Source organism: Neolamprologus brichardi, chromosome 23, assembly GCF_056152115.1.
Source record: "Neolamprologus brichardi isolate AB-2024 chromosome 23, ASM5615211v1, whole genome shotgun sequence".
Lineage (NCBI taxonomy): Eukaryota > Metazoa > Chordata > Actinopteri > Cichliformes > Cichlidae > Neolamprologus > Neolamprologus brichardi.
Genome location: NC_142125.1, coordinates 4,660,270 through 4,685,000, shown reverse-complemented (window position 1 = coordinate 4,685,000; position 24,731 = coordinate 4,660,270). Strand labels below are relative to the sequence as shown.

At 40.0% G+C, this 24,731-nt stretch overlaps 1 protein-coding gene across 2 annotated transcripts in view; it reads left to right on the top strand.

The window, feature by feature from the left end:
* Positions 1-24,731, top strand: part of agbl4 (AGBL carboxypeptidase 4) — a 359,352-nt gene that overhangs the window by 28,357 nt on the left and 306,264 nt on the right. For both annotated transcript variants that reach the window (XM_087836562.1, XM_087836561.1), the window contains exon 3: positions 5,658-5,782. In XM_087836562.1, coding sequence (XP_087692688.1) covers positions 5,658-5,782 — 125 coding nt within the window. The remainder of the gene's footprint in view (positions 1-5,657; positions 5,783-24,731) is intronic.

Below are 24,731 nucleotides of genomic sequence, written 5' to 3'. Positions count from 1 at the left end.
CACCCTTGCTGAAAAATATGTCAGATTTTTCTGTTTTTCTTATTTATTTTTCCTGTTTGTGTGAGACATTGAGAGACACAGAAGGCGAAGAGAATCGGGGGGAAAACATACAAGTATAGAGAAAGACGGAGGGTTTTGTTCAGGGTTTTCCTCAAGGAGAAACTGTCATGTGTAAAATCTTGTTGAGAACCAGCAATTGTGTTTTGTTGGGCTGCACCAGCAGGGCTAAGCTGTTCATTGAAAACCAATTTGTTAATGTCTAAACGCTGCGCTAGTTTTCCCTCAAGGACGAAGATTGATATTCAACATAACCTGCCAAGACACCAATGAAAAAGAATATAGAAAGAGATGATACTCAAGAGGAATTATGCAAGAGATCTCAAGGACTAGAAATTGTTTCATTTTTTTCACCCTTCTCATCTTCTCGCAGTCTGGAGTTCATTAGCTTCTCTTACACTTAAACAATCTGTCTGCTTCATAAAGAAGCTAAAATAATTTTTTGACAAATCTGGTGTACTTGCAATCTCTTTAGAACATCATACGTGATCCGCATAACCTATTTTAGATTTATCTGGTGTATCTTTAATGCTTTCCGTGGGCATTTCAGAAAAATCAGCTAGCCGTTAATGCTGGTTAAATACAAAATGATATAGGATTGATTAAAAGGGTCAGGCTACCAGCCTACCAAAGCGTTTGAATCTGGAGGTAGCCACCATAAAATTAAAACGGGGATCAATGGCGTGTCATATCCCTACTGCTCTGCGAGCTGAACATGTAATTCTAAACTCCATGCTGCAGCCATCTCTCATGTCAGGCCTTCGAGCATTAGGCTCAATAACCCAGCCGCCCAGGGCTACTGTTGCTAACTATGATACTGTATTCATAAACAGCAGTGGACCACGATTAGTTTAGTATCTGTTTCCTGTGCAGAAGTTTAGCTATTGCATAGTGTGTTTGGGTTTTGATGGCTTTCATCAACTAGAAATGTTAATACTTATTGTTAGCAAACTAATACACAGGAAAAATCCTGATAAACCTGTGCAAATGGTGTGCTACAAATCTATATATAGATATATAGATATATTATAGCCTGGTTTGTAATAAACATTGTCTTAGATAAAGAAAGAACATATATATTTATATATATAGTCATATTCTTTCTTTATCTAAGACAATGTTTATTTTGAGCCAGACTATAATCCACCTACTATAATCCACTTTATTTTCAGTGCAGTGTTTTGTAAAAATTTGTCCATAATAAGGAATTATAGTGGAGCCTCTGAATCCTGAGAAAGCAAATGAAATCGTGGTAATGGTCATTAAGCACCTATTTAAATTTTAAACGCTTTAAAGGAAAAATCTCGGCATCATTTTTAGTTTATTTCCAATTAACTGTTCGGTTAAGTAATGTTGGTAGTAAGTAATGATCTAATCACAACAGCGAGAAAAAAAATCAACCTATTGATCCCTCATATAATGGTTTAAAAGCACTTACTAAGTATAAAATCTTAAAAGAGTAATGACCCCAAATAAATAATTAAAATGCCCTCAGAGAATGGTTGGGTTTTCAATATTGAATAACATTATTAAGAGTCTGATAGAAGGGATGACCTTTGGAGGCCATTATTAACTTGTTCTAATAGGCTGTATTTGGCAGCATTGCCTCTATGAATAGCTGTGATGTTGGTATGACAGACGATCGATTTAATGTCACATTTGTTTGGAGATGGCGCTGCTTTGCTGTCTATCAAATGTGTCTATGTTAGTGATTTCTACCTGCAGCCAGCCCTGGTTTAACCCTCAGCTTGTAATAGCTTAATGTGAGAAACCTAGTGCATGCTTGCCTACCCCCCAAAGAGCTGTGCTTTTCATGTGATGAGTTAAGGGTTTTGGTTTTTTTTTTTTCCGAAATATCTCATTCCATATTGCTACAGGTCACTGTTGTCATGAACACGTGATAAATGTGCCAGGATGTACAGTAAACTTTTTTCCCCTTTGGTTAAATACTAGTCTACTCTGGAAATTCTTTTTTGAAAAAAAGACTAATGGAAAATATTTTCCCTCAAACAGTATGTTGACAATAATTTGGGGATCACAAGAAAAGGTCATCTTAGAAACACTTGTTTGTCTTTCTTTTAATTGTTCCACCTTTTTGTTGTGACAGTATTTCTATAATCTTTCCTCCTAAACTGGCTGAACAGAGCTGACGCGTGTAGTTCTCTTTATACATGCACAGCTAAATACACACCTTCTGACTTTCTTTGCAATCCTTCTTTTAGCACCTGTAAGTTGGACATGATAAAGGTCATGAATCGACACTCTTTGCCTCTCTCTCCTTTCCGCAGACTGCACGTCTACATTTATTATTGTCTCTCTTGTCTTACTTTCTTGGGATTTATACTCTATGAATTCGACTCAGCGCATTTCAGTTGAATAAGCAGATGAAGTACAAGACTTATATACTGTGTCATAGCTTTTCCCAGACACTCCCTAATCAGACTAGTGGTCTACAAAGACAGATTTTTGTTCCTGCACTGGTGTGTTGGAATGAGATGCCACTCACCATTAGTGGAAGCTGTTATTGGACGCCAGGCTTTAAATGTAAATACGAATCAGTCATCAGCTTATTGTTTCACAATAACACCAGGCGGTTTGCTTCTTACTGCTTGTGCATTTCCATTATGTGCTGTATGAATTGAAATGAAACTTTACATTCATAGCTGTGACATGAGGGAATGTTTTGCTTGTGCTCAATTTTGCTATTACAGGAATGCTGCATTCACTTTCACTTCCCTTTCTTCACTGATTCTTTTTGCCTCACATCTTGTGTCATCAGACATAACTTAAAAATACTTGCCTCGTTGACTGTAGGTCATGAGAGCCAATGAGGCTGAACATAAAGGCCTACAACAAAGACCTAGTGTAATGAGACGCACCATAAATGGAGAACAGAATCAAATGAATTGTATCCCAAAAAGTCACTTTTTCCCCATCACGAAACAAAGTTTCATAGGAAGTATTAATGTTTATTTGTCAGTGCACCTGGTGATTTTCTGCAGTCCTATAGAACTTAATGATGGCACGTCTGTGTATAGTTTCAGTGGAGCAGAGCAAAGTGGGTGTGTGGTCTCTGTATGCATGTGTGTGTGTGTCACAAGCTGACTGGTGGATTAGCTGTCCGATGGCAGAAGGAGAGGGATCTGCTTTGACAGTGTGGTAGTTAGCCCATCTGTCTATAATCTGCTGTGTCAGTGTGTGCGTGCTGCTGCTTTGGTACTACCTGCCACCAGGTGGTCAGCAGTACCCCAACGCCCTGAAATAAAGCTGCGAGGGAGGTGGAGCCTAGTGGTCGGCACACGTTCCCAACAAACTTGATCAGCTGTTGCTCGTATGCTGCACTACATTCTAATACTTAAAATCACAGAGATGATTGCTCACATTTATTGAGTTAAGAATAAACTGTTATGTAGTCATTATTATTATTGAGAAGACTAACAGACTTTTAGCTCTTTTTTTAGCTTTTACACTGGCAGCCAATAATTTGTGCATAAGGGTTTCCAATTAATGTGTGCAGATATGAATTAGAATAGAAACATAAGGCCTATATTTAGAAAGCCTGTCTTATAATCAGCTACTACCCACCCAGCTTAAAGACAGCTGTGAGAATTGGAATATGGAACGTATTTCCCGGTGGATTAATTATATTTCACTGATCATCTGGATGTATTTTATTCTTATTATTTTTGCTGCGAATAGTATATTGCGTGTCAAATATGGATTGCTTGAACACCCTGTGGTCTTTCTGTTTCTCATACCTATGGCAGTAAATGTCTGAGAGTAATTCTACTTGAGCATTAAGTTGGTTTGAGATACTTTTAAATGCAGAAAAATACGGAGCGTAGTCCCGCCTGCTGCTTCGTCAGGCAGAGTGCATTCCAGTGATATTTACTATTATTCAGCAGGAGAGAGAGAGAACTTTCATAAGTAACATTCAGAATTAAACTTAACCAGATGAACAAGCAGTTGATTTCATAATTCATCTGTACTCTAACATTAACTCATAGGTACGTCATAGTATAGCTGCTGTTAATACCCTATTGGAAGTATTGGGTCTCTGATGCTGAGAGGGTTTTGTTAAGACCATAGACTAACTTGTGATTAGAGCAGGGTGATATGACCAAAGATATTTATCACGATATACATTTGAAAATTTGCGATAACGGACAATATAATTGACACTAGACAAAATACTTTACAACTCTACAACTTTGTTAGTGCAAAAAACCCCATCAATGTATTTTCACGTAAACAAGCAGCTGTTTTTTATGTACATTAAAGTTATATAAAAATTTAACAGCGCAAATGCAAAATCCTTGCTGACATTTTAACCGAAAGGCATTTCCAGTGGAAATTGGCCGACATATCCTCAGCATAACCATGTATAATATCCACAAAACTTAAAAAGAGGTTATACACACACAATACGGTAATATTATGTTGAAGCACAGTATGTATCACTCCGCGAGGCTCCTGCCAATAATAGCCGTAATGCTCCGACAATCCATCAAAAAAAGCGGTGCGGGTTTGTAGCTTAGCAAAGTCGTACTAAAACATTTGACAGATTGCTGAGCGCCGTGTACATAAAATTGTTTTGAGGTCAGTGAACACAACCAGAATTCATACATAAGGCACACGGGATTATAAGGGGCACTGTCGATTTTCAGAAAAAAGGACTGATTTTAAGTGTGTTGTATTTTCCAAAAAACACGGTAATAACGACGGCCCGCTAGCATGCTCTACCAAAAATAGTGCTTTGTTGTGTATCTGACGGACAAAAGCTAAACCAGTTCCACACCACTGAAGTTGCAGCATTTTTACAAACCAGTTCTGGTTCATCCGTTTCATTCAACGATCTGCTTTCGCCCTTCTCATTCTCCGTCGCCGCCATGCTTTTTCTGCCATGTGCGTATGAAAACAAAGGCACTGGACATGCGCGTTTTACCCATATTCTATCGCGATATTTCATTTTCTTATCGTTGCACAACATTATACCGGTATTACCATGAACGGTATGATATGGCACAGCCCTACTTGTGATTGTCAATTTCAGTGCATCAGTTTTTGAAAAATTGTTGCTGAGTTGTTTATGATACAGAGCCAGCTGTTTTCTCAGCACAAGAAGAGCCTACCACACTCCTTCCTTCCACAATTGATCACTTCTTTGATCCAGATGCTGTGCATGTTTCAAGCAGCTCTACACTGAGAAAAGATTTTACTCACTCTGCTATTGTACAATAGCAGAAAAAATAGAACGTCAATATATGATGGTCAGTGTTGCTATTGTGCGGGGCTGCCATGAATTCACTGAGGAATAGGAAACCTTGACTTGGTCACATAATATGCATATTTGGGTGGCTGTTAATAAAACAGGTTGGCCTGTGTGTCTGCATGACATTTAATGTGAACACGTGCCTTTAAAAGTACATCTTAGATTTAAAAGGAGCTGTTCTACAGCATTATCTTGTCTTGGGATTGCCTGCCTGTCTTTCTGTAAAGTTTTGTGTATATCGACTGAGAGGATTTAGCAATACTGAAGAAGCAAATCACTGATCAGTTCTACAACATGCCAATCTAAGTTGTTTTTTTCTTCCCCTCAGGGAACCTGGGTCGTGTTGACTACATCAGTGAGTTTGAATTTGATCTCTTCATCCGGCCTGACACCTGCAACCCCCGATTCAGAGTGTGGTTTAACTTCACTGTGGAGAACGTCCGAGAGACACAGGTTAGCGTGCTTTGGCCTTTTAGTGTGTTTGCTGGCTGTCTCTGTATGCACCCACGTCTTCACTTATTAATTAATTTAGAATAGACAATACTATCTAACTTATCCCTTTCACGTATAGTGGTCATTATAGTGGACAGCTACTCAAAGGCTGTTTTCTTGTATTTGTGTCAGTGATGGTATACTTGCACATAAACCACTACATTGGACACTGATGTGCCACTCCATACTGTCAAAACGTGTGTTGTCCACCTGAGTAGACATGTAAAAAACTTTTAAAAAGAAAGTTCAAAAATCTTTTTTTATGCCTAAAGATGAATAACTATATGAGGAAAAAAAATCCTGATTGAGGTTGTCATAAATCATGCATGAAAGGGTTAATGTAGATTTTTTTAGGTGTATACTCACACAACTATAAACTTACAGCAATGTTTGCATCACTATCAACTTCTCTTCTTACTTTAATATTACATAAATCTTATTTTGAGTAAAGAATGGTAATGTAGCTGCAATTTGTAACCAACTGTTTGCCACTTCCTGTTTATTTTAATGAAATAATACTAACTTTCTTCAAGAAGCAGTGTTTGGTTTGTTCTGAGCTACTGTAGCAAAACATGGCAAACTGGATAGAAGAAAACCATATAGATATAAGCAATTGGTTTAACCCAAGGAAACCAAATATGTAAAATTTACACAGCTCCAAATCGCAACAACAATCTCCTCAAGGCTGTTAAAGGTAAGGTAAAGTAAAGACTCTACAATAAAAGAGAGAAAACCCCAACAGTCAGACAGCCCCCCTATGAGCACGCATTTTGCAACAGTGAAAAGGAAAAACTTCAGGAAGAAATCTATGAGAGAGCCAGGCTCAGGGCCCATGATTAAATGATTAAATTCAAAGTGGTGTATAAACATATAGAGAGTGAAAAGAGGCGAGTAGAGAAAAAACTCTCAGTGCATCATGGGGAAGCCCCCAGCGGCCTAGGCTTATTGCAGCATAACCAAGAGAGGGTTCAGGGGGACCTGATCCAGCCCTAACTGTAAGTTTTATCAAAAAGGAAACTTTAATTCTAATCTTAAAAATAGAGAGGGTATCTGTCTCCTAAATCTAAATTGGGAGCTGGAAAGTTGAAGGCTCTGCCTCCCGTTTTACTATTAATACCCCAAGAACCACAAGTAAGCATGTGATATAGTACTATGATTGCTACTACCATTTTCTATCCTAAATGCTGGTCCTTTATTTTCAACAGGATTATGCTAAAGGACATAACAAAATATGTGGTTCTCAGTATTTCTTATCTGTTATGCACAAAAATGTTAACTTTACTTAAAACTAAAGTTAACTTACTAGATTCTGTGTTTCACTGGAACATTGTTCAGGGGTCGTGTGCTTATGTATTTGTAGATACCAACAAGGTTTTAATGAGCAAGAGATATTACTGGTATGAAATAATATTTTATTTCTGTATGATATAATTTCACTGTGTTATTTGTAAGGATAACACTTGACAATGGGTTCTTGGTGAGCAATGGCTCCTAATAGTTGAGTGAATGCCGACCCCAGCCCAGCAGCCAGACCCTGAACTTTAACAGGTAACAAAGGCAGTGATGAAGCTGCAGCCTCGATTCTACTTGTTCATGTTTCTAAAGTAGAATCGCCGTGGCGATCCCTTCAAAGTCTCTGTGGGCCGGATTTCAACTTTGCTTTGCGCTGGCGGCTTTTTGTTCCTACCTAAATACTAAGATTAAGATCCTATATGTACTCTTATTAGGATAGGGATTTGTGGTGGTGTGTGGGGCTGTAGCCTGCAGGTTTACAGTGTAATAGTATAACAAATTACTTTCCCCTGGGAGTAATTGAGTAAAGTACTGCATTACTTTTAAGAAAAGTATTCTGTGTAATATGTGTAATACATTACACATTACACTGATCACAACGAAGAGGGAAAATACCTCCAGCATTCAGAAACATTTGACCATACAGCATGCCTGTATGTCTTTGATATGCTGCTTAGCGATGGCGGTGACTCTCAAAGCCGAGCGAATGAGAGACCAATGAGAATCGATAAGGAACTGAATTGATAGGTGATATTGATAATGCAGTCTGAAATGCTAAACTCCACAGTTATATGTCATATTCTATCATTTGTCCTAAACATGTGCAGCGTAATCTGTCGCAATACTTCCCTGAATGTTACATACTTCATTTTTCATTTGAAAGTTGAAACTTTTCCCCCCTCAGAGCTAGTGGTAGAGGAAATCTTCAATTTACTACCTCACTTCTTGTCACAGCCTCCAAACTTCCTGCCGCTGGCAAGCTTGGAGCTGGTGATTGGCTGACAGACGTGGTCACATGGCAAAGAGATACACCGCGTGTGTGTGCACCGTGTGTGGCTTAAGGGGATGAAGGCTTGTTGTATCATTTGAATATAACATTGCAGAATAAAAAGAAGGAAAAACTGACAATATTGGCATTTAAGTTTGACTGCTGCAGTGTAATTTGTGCACAGCACAGCAGCACTTGTCAGGTGTAGAAAAAAATGAGATAAAGTAAAGAAACAGACAGTCTGGAGACAGCTAGATATAAAGACAGAGTTGATTAGATAGAAAGAAGCAAAGAGACGGGCAAAAAGATAGTGAGGAAAAAGCAAATGTAAAGTGACAATGGAAGGAAAAAAGGAAAGCAAAACATAGAGAATGGCAAGGAGGGATCCACAGCGTGCTGCTGTCTTCCTGTAGCTTGTCCAGCCCAGTCTATCTGAGGCTATCAGGCCTATCAGCCCATCTCCCCGCAGTGCTGTAGTCAGCACTAATCACATTTTATGGCACTGAGATGAATGGGAGGCCTCGGCTTGGAGCCGGATCGATCCCAGGACCAGATAGACCAGCACTAGCAGCCTGCAGCCTGGGCCAATAGGATATTTGCTGTTGTGGCCAAATGACAGAAAATGTGTGAGACAGTGACAGAGAGAAAGGGACAGGGAAGGGAAATGTGACACTGTAATGACTGGAGATTTATAAATATCATAGATAATAATATGCTGTATATTGTGGCGCATGCATGCAGCAGGCACAGAGGTGACAAAAACAGGTGAACATCTATCCCTATTGCACCTCCCTGCTCGATCTTTCTTTATAGACCCCCTCAAAAGCGTTTTTTCATTAAAAAAACGGTTTCTTATCTGTCCAATTTCCTTCTTCAAAAAAGGTCTTGTGTGAATTTAATCTACTCCAGTGGAAGGTGTTGTGGTTAAGTGCTGCCTGTGCATTTTGTCAGAGTGTGCGTATGTATACACAGGCAGTGTGATTAGATTGTGTCTGTGTGCCTGGAATCATCAGAATTCACATAAATCTTTACTTTATATACTAATGATTGCAATATTGTTGTGACATGAAGCAAAAAAATAAAGCTGAGAAATTTAATAGAGAAAGAATAATAGCATGAGTAAATAAACCAGCTAAGTGCAGCTATAGTATGGGGGAGAGGCTGTGCTATAGAGATATCAGTGGGTTCCAGGGAAGAACTGGGCTGTTGGAGTGTTTCATCCAGCTAAGCCTTGCTAACTCTCAGCCTGAGCCAAGGGAATGGGGAACAGTAAAAGCCCGTGATATTGGAAGTGAGATGGCCATTTTGAAGGAATGTAAGCTGGTGAAACAGATTTGGTCTGCCTCAATCAGCTTAGCAGCTTTGTGGAAATTGGCTTCACCGTAGCACCGGTTATGATGGATGGCCGGATGGATGAATGTCTCTTTTTTTGTATGTCCTTCCTTTTTGTGTGGTTATCGAACCACTCACTTACCTCTGAAAGTTAAGGCCAATTCTGGTTCTGTTGGTGGCAATAAGTGGGCCATGTGACTGTTTGAAGCGGTGTTAATTTTTCAGGAGAGGTGCACAAAAATTGTTTTCTTCTCAAAGCAAAAAGTACAAAGTTTGTGTATTATTGAAACACATGAAACGACACGAGCCCTTACTTACTATGACCTGTATGAAAGCTTCACGTGATTTAAATTAAGTTTTAATTTCCTGCTTATATTAAAAGGCTTTAACCTTACCCTTATTCTAAAATGAAATTTAATTTACTTTAGCATAAAATACATTTATATTGATTTCTCAAAGACTCATTTTGCAGCAGGAAAAACCCCGATATTAGACAGAGACCACATGCTGGTGTATGAAATTTAGATGCATTGGAAGTCACAGCTATTTGATGGATTGCTGTGAAATTATTTAGGTTCATATTCCTCTCAGCGGGCATGTACCTGCAGAACTTATGACATCCCCATCAGTCTCATCTGTCTTTTACAAATCTCATCTGCTAACATGCAAAGCAGAGATGATGAACATAGCATGCGTTAGACCTAATAAACAGCAGCATGTGCAAAAGCATGAAAAATATGCATGACTGCGTATTCTTAGTGATGTGACCAACATGTGAGTTGATAAGCGATTGAAATGGACTCATTTATTATTCAGTTTTGGTTGTTTTTTTGTGCTTCATAATTTCTGTAAAGTGTTTCCCAGTTGTCTGCAGAGCGGGCAGAATTAGAGCAAATTTGTCTCAAATATTTGGAAAGACTGCAGGGCTTGTGGCAGACTACACGACAACAAAATACAACATACAAGATCAGAGACTAGTAACTGCTGTCTTTGTTTTCACTAATAATAAGCAAGTAGGGGGGAAAAGGAGAAAAGAAATTATACAATACACATGGAATTAAGTAAACTGAGTTAAAATCAAAGTTGTCTGATGTATGGAGTCTTCTTCAAGTAAAAATTGCAGGAAGCCAGTGAGATAGGACCTTTGAAAAAAGTTTCATACTGAGTGAATTTCTACCTGATATGTAACTTCTAGCTACCACGATTTCATTCCAGTTTCTGCCTATGTTACCATCAGAAACCAGTGGGTGAGTTGATATGAAACTCCATTGACTAAGTTGATATGCTTTCCCATTCAGCTGTAGGGGTGTACTTGATGTCAGGTTCTGTGAAGGGCACGGCTGTGAGCTATTATCATAGGAGCCTTAAGGGAGCCATTCATAGAAGACAGGCAGTAAAACCTTGCACCGAGCGCCTTCAACTCCTCCAACTGCTGCAGGGGTGATTTGTAAGCCTCACTTGTCCCGGGAAAGCACAGTGTAGAGCAGTTACTCTCCATAATCAGGAAAGAGGATGAACAGAAGAAGAATAGGCCATGTGTTATATAGACTCCCCAAAGAGCCATCATTACTTTACTTTTTCAGACAATGCTCACCTGTTCAAATTAGTGATGTTATGCAATTTGTCACGGGAGAAGTAAAAAGTTAAATAGGATGTTAAAACTCTCACCACGCCATTAATGACTTTGTTTCGCTAATGCTTATTTACCAGTGCTACGTTTCTGTCCCTGCTGTACTGTATTTTATTAAGCTTACATTATTGAAGCATTTCTTCAGTGGTTCAGAACTCCTTGTTCAAGGCCTCACTTTAAGGACCTCCTCCTGGATACGTTGCTTGTGTTTTCACTTTGACTGGTGTATAAGCTATTTTACTGATCATACTTGTCCCAGTGATAACTTGATTTGTTATGTAGCTATGTTGTCGTACGAGGGCAATCCCAAAAGTAAGGTCTCCTATTGTTTTAGAAATACAAACAACCGTTTATTTTCCATGATTTTTACATCATTTTAAAGCATGAAGACTTATTTATATCCCTACATAATCGCCATTTCGGTCGATGCATTTTTGTAGACACTGTGGTGGTTTTACAATGGCCATGTCATAGCCGCTCGCCGCCCTCGCAGAATCGCCTTTTGGACAAATGTTCTTTCAACTTTGGGCACAGGTGGTAGTCACTGCGTGTGACGTGCAGACTGTAGGGTGGGTGAGTGATGAAGTTCCAACCAAAGTTTTGAAGGAGAGCGACACTGTGACGGGCGACGTGTGGACGTGCAGTGTCGTGGAGAATGCTTACGCCCTTTCTCAGCATTCCTCTTCTCCAGTTCTGAAATGCCCTTCTGAGTTTTTCCAGTGTTTCACAGGACCTGTCAGCATTTATTGTGGTCCCAACAGGCAGAAAGTCAACCAGCAATACCGCCTTTCGGGCCCAAAACACAGTTCCACACTGTGCACACTGTGCGTAAGCATTCTCCACAGCACCGCGCGTCCACACGTCACCCGTCACACTGTCGCTCTCCTGTAAAACTTTGGTGGAACTTCATCACCCACCCACCCTACAGTCCGGACTTCGCACCCAATAACTACCACCTGTTCCCAATGTTGAAAGAGAACTCGTCCGGAAGGCGATTCTGCGACAGCAGCAAACGGCTATGACATGGGCATTGTAAAACTGGCACAGCGTCTACAAAAATGCACCAACCCAAATGGCGATTATGTAGGAAAATAGATAAGTCTTCAAGCTTTAAAATGATGTAAATATTATGGAAAATAAATGGTTGTTTGTATTTCTAAAACAACAGGAGACCTTACTTTTGGGATTGCCCTCGTACAAGCTAGTTCAGATCCAAACTAAAAGCCACACAAACTGACCAGCATCTCTCAATCTCTGTGAGGTGAAAATTTCTTTTTGTGAATGAATTCCAGTGGTTCTGAAAAGAGCATTTTCTTTCCACAAGTCAGGGATTTTTTTTACTATTGTCAAACATAAAATATGAACATTAAATTAACATTCACCTCACTGTTGGACCGGTGCTGTGTCCTTTCTTGCTGGAGTAGAGCTGCAGGCTTTAGTGAGCTTGAAAAACATTTGATGTGCTGTGCTCTTGGCTGAGATATTTTAGAGTTAGCAGCAGCTCAGGCAAGTAAGTAAAAATGGCAGACTAACAATATGAAAATGTGTTAAGAGGAGAAAAGCCCAGACTCCCAACAAAACCTACACGAAGGAAAACCCTGAGGAGCATAATATGGCCTCTTTAAGAATCAAGTAGAAGGAATGAAAGATAGAGAGTGTAAGGAGAGAGTAGACACCAGCAGGCTAATGGATATGATGCACTTTAATTGTTTTTTTAAATTATTATTATTTCCCATACAGAAGAAACAGAAGCAGCATTAGGAGTGGTGTATTTCTGAGAAGTAATAGTTCTGTAAAGTCAGCTGCTGGTTGTTGTTTATAACATCAGTGCCAGTCTGGATAATAGATTTTTTAACTACGCTCGCTCCTCCATCAGCTGCTGACAGTGTCCTGCTTTAGGCCTGTCGCTGCAATTTCTGTGTTGATGAACACATTGAACTTCACCTGTGCTTCCCCCTGTCTTCTCAGGTTTGCAGAGGTGTTCAGGGACCCTCCAGCTCCCCTGTCTATTCTGCTTCTGTCTCATTCTCTGCAGTTCTTGCATCTCTCCACTGTCATGTCTAAGTTGTGATGTCCTTCAGCAGTGACAGTGGAACAAGGGCATAGACAGGTCTCTGGTGAGCACATCGGACGAACATGGGCTAATCGCTGCTGGCGTAGCGTGTCCATGAGCATGCACTGCAGACAGCTGGTTGGTGGCAGCTTCTTGTGGCAGGACCACTTTGGGTCTGTTTATGGGAGGGTTTGGTGGATACACAGCCGTAGGATTAAACTTCCAAACGCTGCTTGTCAACAGGTCCGCTTGTCTTTTTTCCCTCTTCATTTGTATGCCTTTGCATTGCCTTTTCTTTTTGCAGCATATGGCACTAGGTAGATAGGCATGCGTCTTGTGGTTGTGGTCCTCTTCTTTGAAAGTTCATTTTTAAGCTTCTCCTCTTTACATTCTCCAAAGGAGAGACATTGGCTTCTATTTGACTCTGCCAAAGGGATTATTTCACTTCAAACACATCACATGGGCCCAGAAAGTTTAGGATCCTACTTTCACACCCAATAAGGAAGTTATGGAAAGACTTGTGTGGTTTTGAAAGACATGCAAGGCATCAGACGTTTGTGTCAGACAGTGTAGGGTTTTGTGAGCGACCTTTTTCTGTTAAGGCATGCTTCCTTTTTGTCAAAGCTGATGCTCCCCAGATCACTTCATAATGACATGGACAAAAGGATATGACAACAGCAGAGAATGAATTTTCAAATTGTCTTCCTGATAGCAAAATGAGTTTTCCCTGGGTTATCTCTGGTGACGCATGGTTCCTTATCAAAATTCATTGCCTTATTTTTTAGCTTGATTCACTTTAAAAAGGAGGTACAAAGCTTAAGGGCATGTTTTGAAATAAAGCAGACACATTTTTTTATTAGGCGTTTAGATTCTCGTTATTCAAACAGCAGAGACTTATGCATTGCTCTTAGCTCATAGTTTCCAAAGACTTAAAAAACCCTTTAAAAACTGGATTACTGAATTCATGTGCCCAATACTTCCGTTTCAACTGTGAGCCTACTCATTTAGGGCTTCCTTTCAAAAATATATTAATTAATGGCAGTAAACGTAATATTTTTTGAAAAACCTCAGTTTTCATGTTTGTCAGCTATTTTAATGGCATAAGGGAATTTGTAGATGGGATGATTCATCAGGATAATCATCAGTTGGCCAACCCAGCATTACAACAGTGTGAGATGCTGCCAAAAATGTGTTTTTGGTATTTTATTTGCAGCAGGTGGATCCACAGCTTCTTTGAATTGCCGTGTAAAGCCTTGAAGCTTTATAGCCTGGTAAAAAAAAAGGTTTGTTAATAACTAATATCTCACTCTATGTCACATGTATAAAGGGGAGAAAATGTCATAAGTAAGGTGAAAAAGGTTTAAATTGTATTAGGGTTTAGTGTTTGCATTACTACGTGTTGATGGACCTGAGTGACTGCTTGGCTTTACCGAATTAGTTGAGATGAAGCCTAGCAGATATCTAGCATGGGTCATAATCTGACTAACAGTATGGCTTGTTGTGTAGTTAACTGCACAAACATCCCAAAAAAAGATGTCGATGAAATGTTGGCGTCTCACTTAATGTTTCATGTTCATTATCATCGATTGGTTCAACTGTTATGTTGGCGACAGGCATGCTAAAGTTAGCTACAAATCCTTGTAACAGTTGCAGAGAGCATTGTCTGCATCAAGTTTCGGTGGCAGTACGAACATAATTTGGGCAGAGTTTTGGTGCCTAAACATACTTACCTGATAACTTAGTACTCTACCTTTTTTTTGTCTAAATTCACTTCTATAGTCACAGCTTGAAGAGTGAAGTTTACATATCAGCTGGTGACATCATTAATCTGAGTGTCCATCTTTTATTTGCAGTCTGTAAAAATGTTGAAATTGTAAAAACATGTAAATTTCCGTCAGATTGCAAAAATGTCATTAGACCTAAGATTACAGTCCTTTGTAAAACTGCAGTTCTTCACTATATGGACAGTGAAACTACATTTGACTCACCACAATACAGAATAAATAAAAAGGGTAAAAAAAAAACCCACATCGCTTTGCTCCCTGGAGTAGTTTCCCTAGCCATGATTGCAATATACATGTCTCCTACTGCCTCTGGTTCACACAGCCTGTTTAAATGAGGTGGATGCATTAAGATGTATATACTAAAGGACTGAATAAATTAACCACCAACAGTACATATACACCCATGTGTGTGTACCCACTAAATAAAGAGCACAGATATGGTGCAGTTTAAAATGCTGCCTGTGTTTTGAAAGGTTTGACTTAGAGGCTTGTTGCAGCAGGGAGCCAGCAGGCCTTTGCAGTCTTTGAATGGAGAGAAAATGTTGCAAAGCACAGCATGGAATTAAAAGCAAAAGGGGAAGGCATGGAAGGAACAGAACGAGAAATGAGAGCAGTGAGATGCTGTAAACTGCTTCTGGAGGGGCTTGTAATAATGTTGTTAATATATGAACTTTTTTTTTCCTTTACCTGCTATATTGGCACAGTTAAATGCAATGTTCTGAAAAGTAATTGCATTCCACTTTTGTATAAATTTGCAGTGTTTATTGATTTTATACTGCTCATTTATGCAAATCGGTGGCAGTTTCCAACACAGCGCTATTTACTGTAAATATTAGCAAAGTTTTTGTAAATATAAAACTTGCCAACCAATCCTCTATTTATCCCAGCTTTGCTCATCTCACTCCAAGAAGTAATCATAGAAAGATAATAAGCCTGAATTGAGAAAAGAGGAAAAGAGGGAAGAGATGGAAAGTAAGCGAGAGGATGGTTGTCGAGGTTTCAGCAGGAGGCATTTTATGGGGACTCAGTAAGGGCCTTGTGGAGCTGCTGTGCATCTGCATGAAATGATGAGCCTGGTGTCAGGACATGGATCATCCTTTTACACCGAGTAATGAATACAGATTGCACACCGGATAGAGAGGCTCTGCAATCTGCTGCACCACAAATGAAACAACTGCCGTTCTAATCAAATAGTCTTTTCATGCCAGCGCAGCCCTCAACTTGGGCTAAATTCAATTCCAGATTCACAGATTTGTGGGTTGGGGGTTGGGGAGACTTGCGAGGCAAGAGGGAGTTATAAATGTTGTAATTAGAGTATTGTTTAATGTGTACGTGTGTAGACGTGTGTGATGTGTGCGTCTGTTGCTGTGGGGGAGGGGTGGCGGTAGGAGGGTCCCTGGCATCGTGTTGTCGTTAACCGCTTGGTTATTTTAGATAGCAGTTGGAGGAATGGGTCCAATCACAGCAAACACATACACACTAACACACACCCGTGCACAAACGCACACATTTAGCTAATTATGCCAACTAGTGGCTTGGGAGAAGACGTTCTCTGTATTCTGTATTTAGGGAACAGCGAGGAGCTTTGAAGGAGAGCCGCAGTGCCTCTTTGATGCTGCTTTTGTTTTTTGTTTGTGGTTTAATAATTTAATCAAGCCAAACGTCCTCCTTCTCTCTGTAACTGTCTGTTGGTGGAGGCTAATTACTCTGCAGATTGTTCTCCTGGTGCTAGAGATGAGAGTTTAGATCCAGAGGGGGAGGGGGGTGCTGATGGCTGTAATTTAACAGTGTACTGATGGGCTAAGCTGTCTGTCGACTGCTGTTTTATTGTTTCGGGATGCTGCTGACGAGTTACTATTCTAATGTGCACCATCTGATGAGAATGCCTGCAATGTTGTGCATTGCATTAGTATTCTTTGTCTCCACCATCCATCCATCCATCCATCCATCCATCCATCCATCCATCCATCCATCTATCCATCCATCTATCCATCCATCTATCCATCACCAGGAGCTTCCTCTCTGTATGCACACTGTGTGTCCACAACTGTCTGGTGAGTGGTACCTGACTGGAGGTTGCTTGCAGTTGCTAGGTGAAATTGGATACAAAGCGGTATATGTTACTGCGCCAAAAAAAGGCTTTGTAATTGCACTGGTCTCAAACAGATCGATAGTTTGCATGGAAGATGCCAACTTGTCTGCAAACACTCAGAATCAGATGACAGAAATTTTATTAATCAAAATTAATCAAAATCCAAATTGAGTTGTCATAGCAGCATACCTACAACAGACAACAAAGCAGCTGTATAAAAATGAAGTGTAGAAATAGAGATATAAATAGAAGGAGAAAAAACGTGACAAACATAGAGAGCTGCTGCAACAGGCTGCCACCAGGACGGTGCTACAGTTGTTTTTATGCAGTGCCCTCTTTGTGACTGTCATGGTCCGGGTGAGTACGGTGTTTTTCCACTCCGCTGGGATCCACCTTGAGGCAGAGACTCCAATCAGCTTCCACACCTGGTTCCAATCAAGTCACCAGCATATAAGACCAGCATTCACAACAGACCTCTGCCAGATCTTCTGCTAACTCATGACCCACCTGGCAGTCGCACTTCCCAAGCTAAACTACTCACATCTCCGCCTGGACGCTGGTTCTGTCATCTGGTTCTGTCATCTGGTTGCTTCCTTTCCATCATTGGACTACACCTTTCTGCCTCCCTGCCAAGCCCCTCACTCCAAGTATATTCTGGATCCTCCATCCAAGCCGCTGCCCCTTTTTCCATTCCCAGGATCCATCCATGAAATCTAGCACCTAACCATAGGACTCAGTTTCATGTTCATAGTTTGGCCTCATAGTTCTCAGTTCATAGCATTCTCCGTTCATAGCATTCATAGTTTCCTGCTTTGTAAGTTAATTAGGCACTGTAAATAAAGCACTGTGTTCACGCCCGTTTTTCCTCCCTCTGTGTCTGCATTTGAGTCCACACCCACAGCCTGGCCCTCTCGGCCCTAACAGTGACAGGTAGAAACCACCAGCAACCATTTGCCAACCGTTTTTCCTGAGCAACCAGGTGTGATTGTGTAACTGAGGCAAAGAGGTTGAACAAACAATACATTTTTACAAGTAAAACTGACTTGTTTAGCTGTTTTGCTACGTTTTTTTTTAATAACCAGAGCCTTTCATCACAGAAGAATTGAATCCAGCCGATCCTGTCAAGCACCAGCCTAAGTGAAATGGACCTTTAGGCTGAAGTGATTGATTTTGTATCTAGGCAGCCACATCCACAGCTAGTTATACGATTTTGAGCTTACAGAAATCTTTGGGGAGGATTGTGATTCGAGATTGTGGATTTTGATTTAACCTCAGACGAACATCTTTTGATCTTTTGCCCAAAACACCAACCTCTAATAAGATCACAAGTTCACAGGGAGCAACCACTTCTCCACAAAATATTTTGTTTATAAGTTTCATAAACGTGATTGATGTACCTGAATGATATAAGAATACTAGGCTTGGAGCAGAGAATATAATCTATATTGCTGTCAGGTTAGCATCAGTTGTCACACACTATTGGTGTGCTTACAGCATCATAGTAGCTATCGTTTAAGCAAGCGAGATGAAGGCCCATTTCAGTGTACTGCACAGTGAGTGACACACCACATAACTGGAACGATCAGAGCTTCAGCTTTCGTTACATTTCTACATCATCCACTTCAATTTCTGCTAAAATTTTAATAAGAATAAATATTGACCTGTCAGTGCGCCCCAGGGCAGCTGTGGCTACAATGTAGCTTGCCATCGCCAGTGTGTGAATGTGTGTGTGAATGGGTGAATGACTGAATGTAGTGTGAAGCGCTTTGGGGTCCTTAGGGACTAGAAAAGCGCTATACAAATGCAGGCCATTTACCATTGTTAGGTTTAAACCCATTAAACACGTGCTGTATCAAACTATATCTTTATCTTTCTCTCCCTGCTTGCTAGCTTATTTGTGTCTCTGTTGTTAATCTGGAATAATAGTTTAAGATGTTTATTTTCAATGTACAGCAGTTTATAAACTTATTTCCCTTATTTAATATAGAATACAGCACAACACGGTTGCTGTCTTTAGTCAGCATTAACAACAACTGACTGTTCTGCCATCGCATGAAAATTTCATTCCTCATCCTTAGCTAGGCCGAATCATTTAACTGATTTGATTTTAATGCTGCTGGCTCGAATTAGTGCTCATGTTATTAAATCAACAGTAAGACTAGATTAGTACATACAAACCAACTGCATAATGTTAGACCCACTACAGTGGACAAATACATCCTTGGCAAAAGCGAAGTTTGTGTGAATGTTACAGTGAAAGGGACCCGAAGAGCTGAGAATACTGGAGAAGATACTCAGCCTTTGGATTTCTTTGGAATTTGGTATAATATTTTTTACTACATAAGATAAAATGATACAAATAAAAAGTTAAATATGTTAAACATCAGTGTTTTTATTAATGCAAACAGACACCATACTAATTTGACTTCTTTACCTCCTGTGATGGTCCTTATCAGACAATGAAGGTATAGCGATCTTAAGTAAGGAAAGCAAATCAGAGAGCTTCTTAATTAAACCGATGCATTATTACCATGTGTAACGGAGCTTCTTCAGGACCACCCCCTAAATGTTGATTTGTGACTACAGAGTAAAGTGCATCACAGCCAGTGTCTTGTTCAGTCTTGTTGTTGGTTGTCAAGTAGTTAACCATGGGTGGATGGGGTGCCTTGGTTATCATGCAGTTGCACTGTGAGTCTTTGCAAAATTGCAAAATAGAGGTTAAAAGAGAGGGTTTTTATCTTTCTCTATTTCTTTCTGGGGGAGGGGAGTATATTAGTTTATCTCACCTTTTTGTTTTTGTGTAGCTAGAAGACAAAAAAAGTGAGTGAGAGAGACAGGTAATGCTGCAGAATTTGGAGGAGAGATACTCAGACTGCTCTCACACCCCATGTGGTTAGGTCAGACTAGTTGCACTAATTTACTCCAACCCACTGTCAGTGACACTGGGTTAGCTAGCTAGCTGCATGTTGCTTGCTTACCCAAAGAGCAAGCTTTGAGGAAAGACATTTATAGTCTCTCTAGTTGCAAGAGCATGCATACTTAGTCACTAATACACTGATATAGAAAGATATAATGTGTTTCCTGAGAACAGGGGTATAGTGCCTGTGTTTCCATGTGTATGTGTGATAGCCAGTGGCTCATGAAGAATTCTGTCTCTTGCCAGCACCTTGGAGTAGATGTTGTCAACATTGTGCAACTCTGTAAATCAAGACTGAGGTCTCAAATGTGTGTTTTTGTTCTGTCCATCTTAGGAGTCTGCAGGTATGTATTCACAAGCCAAATGTCAATAAAACAAAACAGTGATTATTCAGTCTGTTGTGTGTGTGTGTGTGTGTGTGTGTGTGTGTGTGTGTGTGTGTGTGTGTGTGTGTGTGTGTGTGTGTGTGTGTGTGTGTCAGAGCCTCCGGGGATTACAACTTCCTGTTCTGAGATGCTTTGGTCACATCTGCTATGAATCTTTCATGTGTCACTGGTGGTAACCTGCTATGGGTGGGCACATCAGCAAAAACACACACAGTTGTATTTCATGTATTTAACTGCAAGAGCCTGTCAGCGTATTCTCTGTGATGCAATGTGTTTATTTCACACTGGTGCATTTCCAAAAAATGTGGCAGTTGTAGTTGTTAGTGTCAAGCTAGCTATAGGTACTTTCATTCAGGAATCTCTCAAAGAAACAAACAATTTATCAGAGCAACTATCAGGAGCTTTCTGCAGGAGTGAAAAGTAAAAATATTTTTTTCAAGATTAGTTGTTTACTTTTCATATGATGGATATTTTAGGATCAAGAAAGTATAAAAGAGTGTAAGGTCTTATGGTTTTGGTCTTTTCCTTCTCTACCACCTCCAAAATGTGCACTGTCAAGTTCTTAATGCGTTCAGCAAAACTGATGTTTGATATGAAGCCGGAAAAAATCTGTTTTGTCTTTTGTCTTTTGTTTCTTGCTTCGTTCAGGCCTCAGGGACCTTCCGGAGAGCTTGAGGCAGCATTCATATGTTGGTTTATGTGACGTTTTTTGTTTTGCAAAACAAGCTCTCTTTCTGATTTCTTACTTTTTTGCATATTTGCGAAACTTACATGTTTCAGATCACAAAAAAAATCCATTTTAAATGATGATTTGATTTTTTATCTTTGTCTAATAATAACATTTGTTGCTCTGAAATATGCACGCCTGACAACTGTGCAGAACACTAAGAAATCAGGAGGTGATGAGTGTAAAATTATCATAACCTGGGAAGCTACAATAACTACATTAATTTGAAATCTGGCAGGTTCTAAATAAACATCAGTGTTTCTCTCTTCTTCTTCCACCTTTTCAGCAAAATACATTTTATGGTCAGAACTTTTGTCCAACAGCAAGCATCCTCAAGTTGCAAAGCTTGGCTCTACTCTCACAAAGGACCGTCACTTTCATAGATTCTAAGCAAAGCGAACCTTATAGGGCCTCTCTGTAAAACACGATTTAGATTGGCGATCACTGTGTGATACAGAGACCTCACTGCTTTGTTCAGCCTGCATGTGTGATATCACCACCATGGCAGCAGCTCTGCTACAGAGTGTTTTGAGAGTAAACAGATGTTGTTTGTCTTTGTGATGCTGCGTTTTAGCATCTCCTGGGATGTAGTGGACCTCTGCTTTCCTGTAAGCTCACAAAGGATGAAAATAGCTCAAACAGATGAACAATGTTTCACAACAAAAGTAGAGCTAGACTTTCTTTTACACCACAATGCTCATGGTCAACATGGATTGTGGCGGTATTGCTAAAATAAATATAGTTAAAACCATGACCTTTCCTCGTGAGAGGGATTTAACTGCATTTTCACATGCGAGTATAAATTCTTTGTCAAAGTGTCAGTAAAAGACTCTACATTGAACACAAATTTGCACAGGTTAGTAAGAAATAACCAACTAATTGGTGTCTTCCCACCCAGTAAACGCTCTGTAAAAAGATGTTGAAAAGACAGCTTTGCATCTAACAAAGTTGATATTTGCTTAAACAGGGAAAGGTGAAAAGTTGTCTGATGAAAGTTTCATCAAAAGATGTCTCGAAAGTGAATTCCTTTTATGTCAAATCTTTTGGTTGAAAAGTGGAGGACATCTTTCTTCTCAGACAGCCAGCAGATTTGAGCCCAGAATCTTCTTGCTGTGAGGCGGCACTGCTAATCAGCGGGCTGTTGTTGCTCACCATGCAATGCAAAATGGGACACAACCCCAAGACAAATTATATGTATATAGATATCCGCATCAGTGTCTAACCTCACAAATGCACTTCTTTAAGAATGGGTATAGTGTATCTTATACTGTTACCATTAACATTTTATTATTCATTTTTAAAATTGCACTCACTTTATTAGTTCAACTGCTCTTTGGCGCATATATCTGATCAACCAATCACATTGTAGCAAGTCAGAACATGTTGGAATGCAGTTGTGGTCAGTATGACCTGCTAAAATTCAAATGAAGGAAGAGAGTTGATTTAAGTGACTTTTGAATGTAGTATGGTTGTTTGTGCGAGGTGAGCTGGTGTATGTGTGTTTTGAACTGCTGAGATTTTTCCACACAACCATGTTTAGGGTTTACAGAGAATGACCTGAAAAACAGAAAATGTCCAGTGAGCAGCAGCGGGGTGAAAATGCCTTGTTGAATCAGAGGTCAGAGGAGAATGGCCAGACTGCTTTGAGCTGATAGGAAGGCAGCAGTAACTCAAATGAGCAGCAGGTCCCTGAGGTCATGTGATCAGGGCCTGCTGGCAATACATCATACAAGGTTGAGAAATAAGGGCGACAGAGCTTTTCCAAGCGTCTGGGACTCTCTCCCTTTGAGACTGAGATCTGTGGACTTAGTGATCTGTTTTTTAAAAAGCAGCTAAAAACTTGTTGTAAAGCACTTTGTAAAATTTGTATGCGGCCTTTCAAAATAAAGGCGTGGCTGTGGCTGAGGAGGCAGAGTAGGTCATCAACCAATTGGAATCAGATCAGTTGGTGTTTCAGTCCCTACATGCTAAAGACTGAGTTTCATCAGAGTGTGAGTGTTGGATAGAAAGCATTTAGACATAATAAAAGTGCTTGTGTGAATAAGACATGTCTATTTACTGTTTCTAAATATAATTTGACTTTACTTTAACCACTCATTACAAGCTAGCTATGCAGACAAACATCTCACAACAACGTCGGACCTTGAAGCTGCTCGACGACTGCAACAGATTCCTCTATTGTCAGGTAAGAACATGAAACCGATGTTACCATTTGCACAGGCTTATGAAAATCAGTAAACAAGATTGGAAAAAACATTGCCTGGTGTGATGAGTCTTGATTTCTCCTGGGACATTCAGATGGTACGGTCAGAATTGGTGTAAACAACACAAAAGCATGGATCCATCCGTGGTAGTGTAATGGCGTGTGGGGTTTATTTTAGTACCAAATGAGCATCATTTAAATGCCACAGCCCAACCCATCTTCTGATTGCTACTTCCAGCATGATCTTAGTTTGGTATCTTGAATATGACAATGAGTTCACTGTTCTCAAGTATCCTCAAAGGTCACCAGATCTCAATCCAGCAGAGCACCTTTGGCATGTTGTGTAATGATAGATTGGATGTGGAGCTGACTAATCTGCAGCAACTGCGTGATACTGTCATGGCAGTAAGAACCAAACTCTCTGAGGATCGTTTCCAGTTCCTTCTTAGATCTGCGCCACAAAGAATTAAGACAAAATTGGTATGAGAAAGCTGAACTTAATAAAGTGGCCAGCCAGTGTGTCGCTTCAGAGTAGATCCAGCCAAAACTCAATATGTAAAGATTTTATATGAGAAATTTGATTCTTTCGAATACATCAGGGATGTTTGTATAGAAGATGATAGCTGGAGAGCTACATAAATGGCAAGAAACCGATTGTTCCTCTCCACTCTAATTGTCCTATCATCATTAGCCAGCAGTGAACACTGACAGGCTATGTGTGCTGTCAAACCCTGAGTCCCCAAGGAGAAGCTTGCCTCTGTGGCTACTGGATCTGGCAAGCATACATCAGTACACTAAAATGAAAAGCCTGAAAAATGTCAAGAACCAAAGGAATGAAGGAAGAAAATGAAATGGGGGAAGACATAGATAAAAAAGGACAGTGAAGAGTGGAAGTTTGGTGTATAATGAGCAGTTGGAATGTGAGGATAGCTGAATTAATCAGACTGCTAGAGCTCAGACAAAGTAGGCAGAATGCTTTTCATGTGACAAATGTGTAATTAAGAATGATTTTAACCCCCCCTCCCAAACACACACACATATACACACATGCACACCCCTTGATGGACTTGAGGTGGGCGGGAGGAACAAAGCATTTTTGTGATTCCCTGCATGTGTGCGCGAGTGTGTGCTTGTGTGCATGTGTTTTCAGACAGAGTGCGCACAAGTGAGATGAGATGGAAGCTTTAATTACAGTCCTATTAGAATAACACCAGCCCCCATTGCTCACTGATAGTGAGCGATAGGATGGGATGTTTTCATTTGGGCGCCTAGCCCTTTTTTGTCTTTTAGATTTGACACCATATTTTGTCAGCCAGAACGTGGATTTTAAAGATTTTTTTTGAGCCCACACACAAGATATTTATTTTGACTTCTCATTTTATCAGTGACAGCAAAGATGTTTGATCGCTGGCTTTGGAAATCCTGTCTACAGATTTTGTGTTATCCACTGTGTTCTGGCACAGTTAGCTGGCATGGTTTTAGTTTTCACCTACTGTAACAAAGCG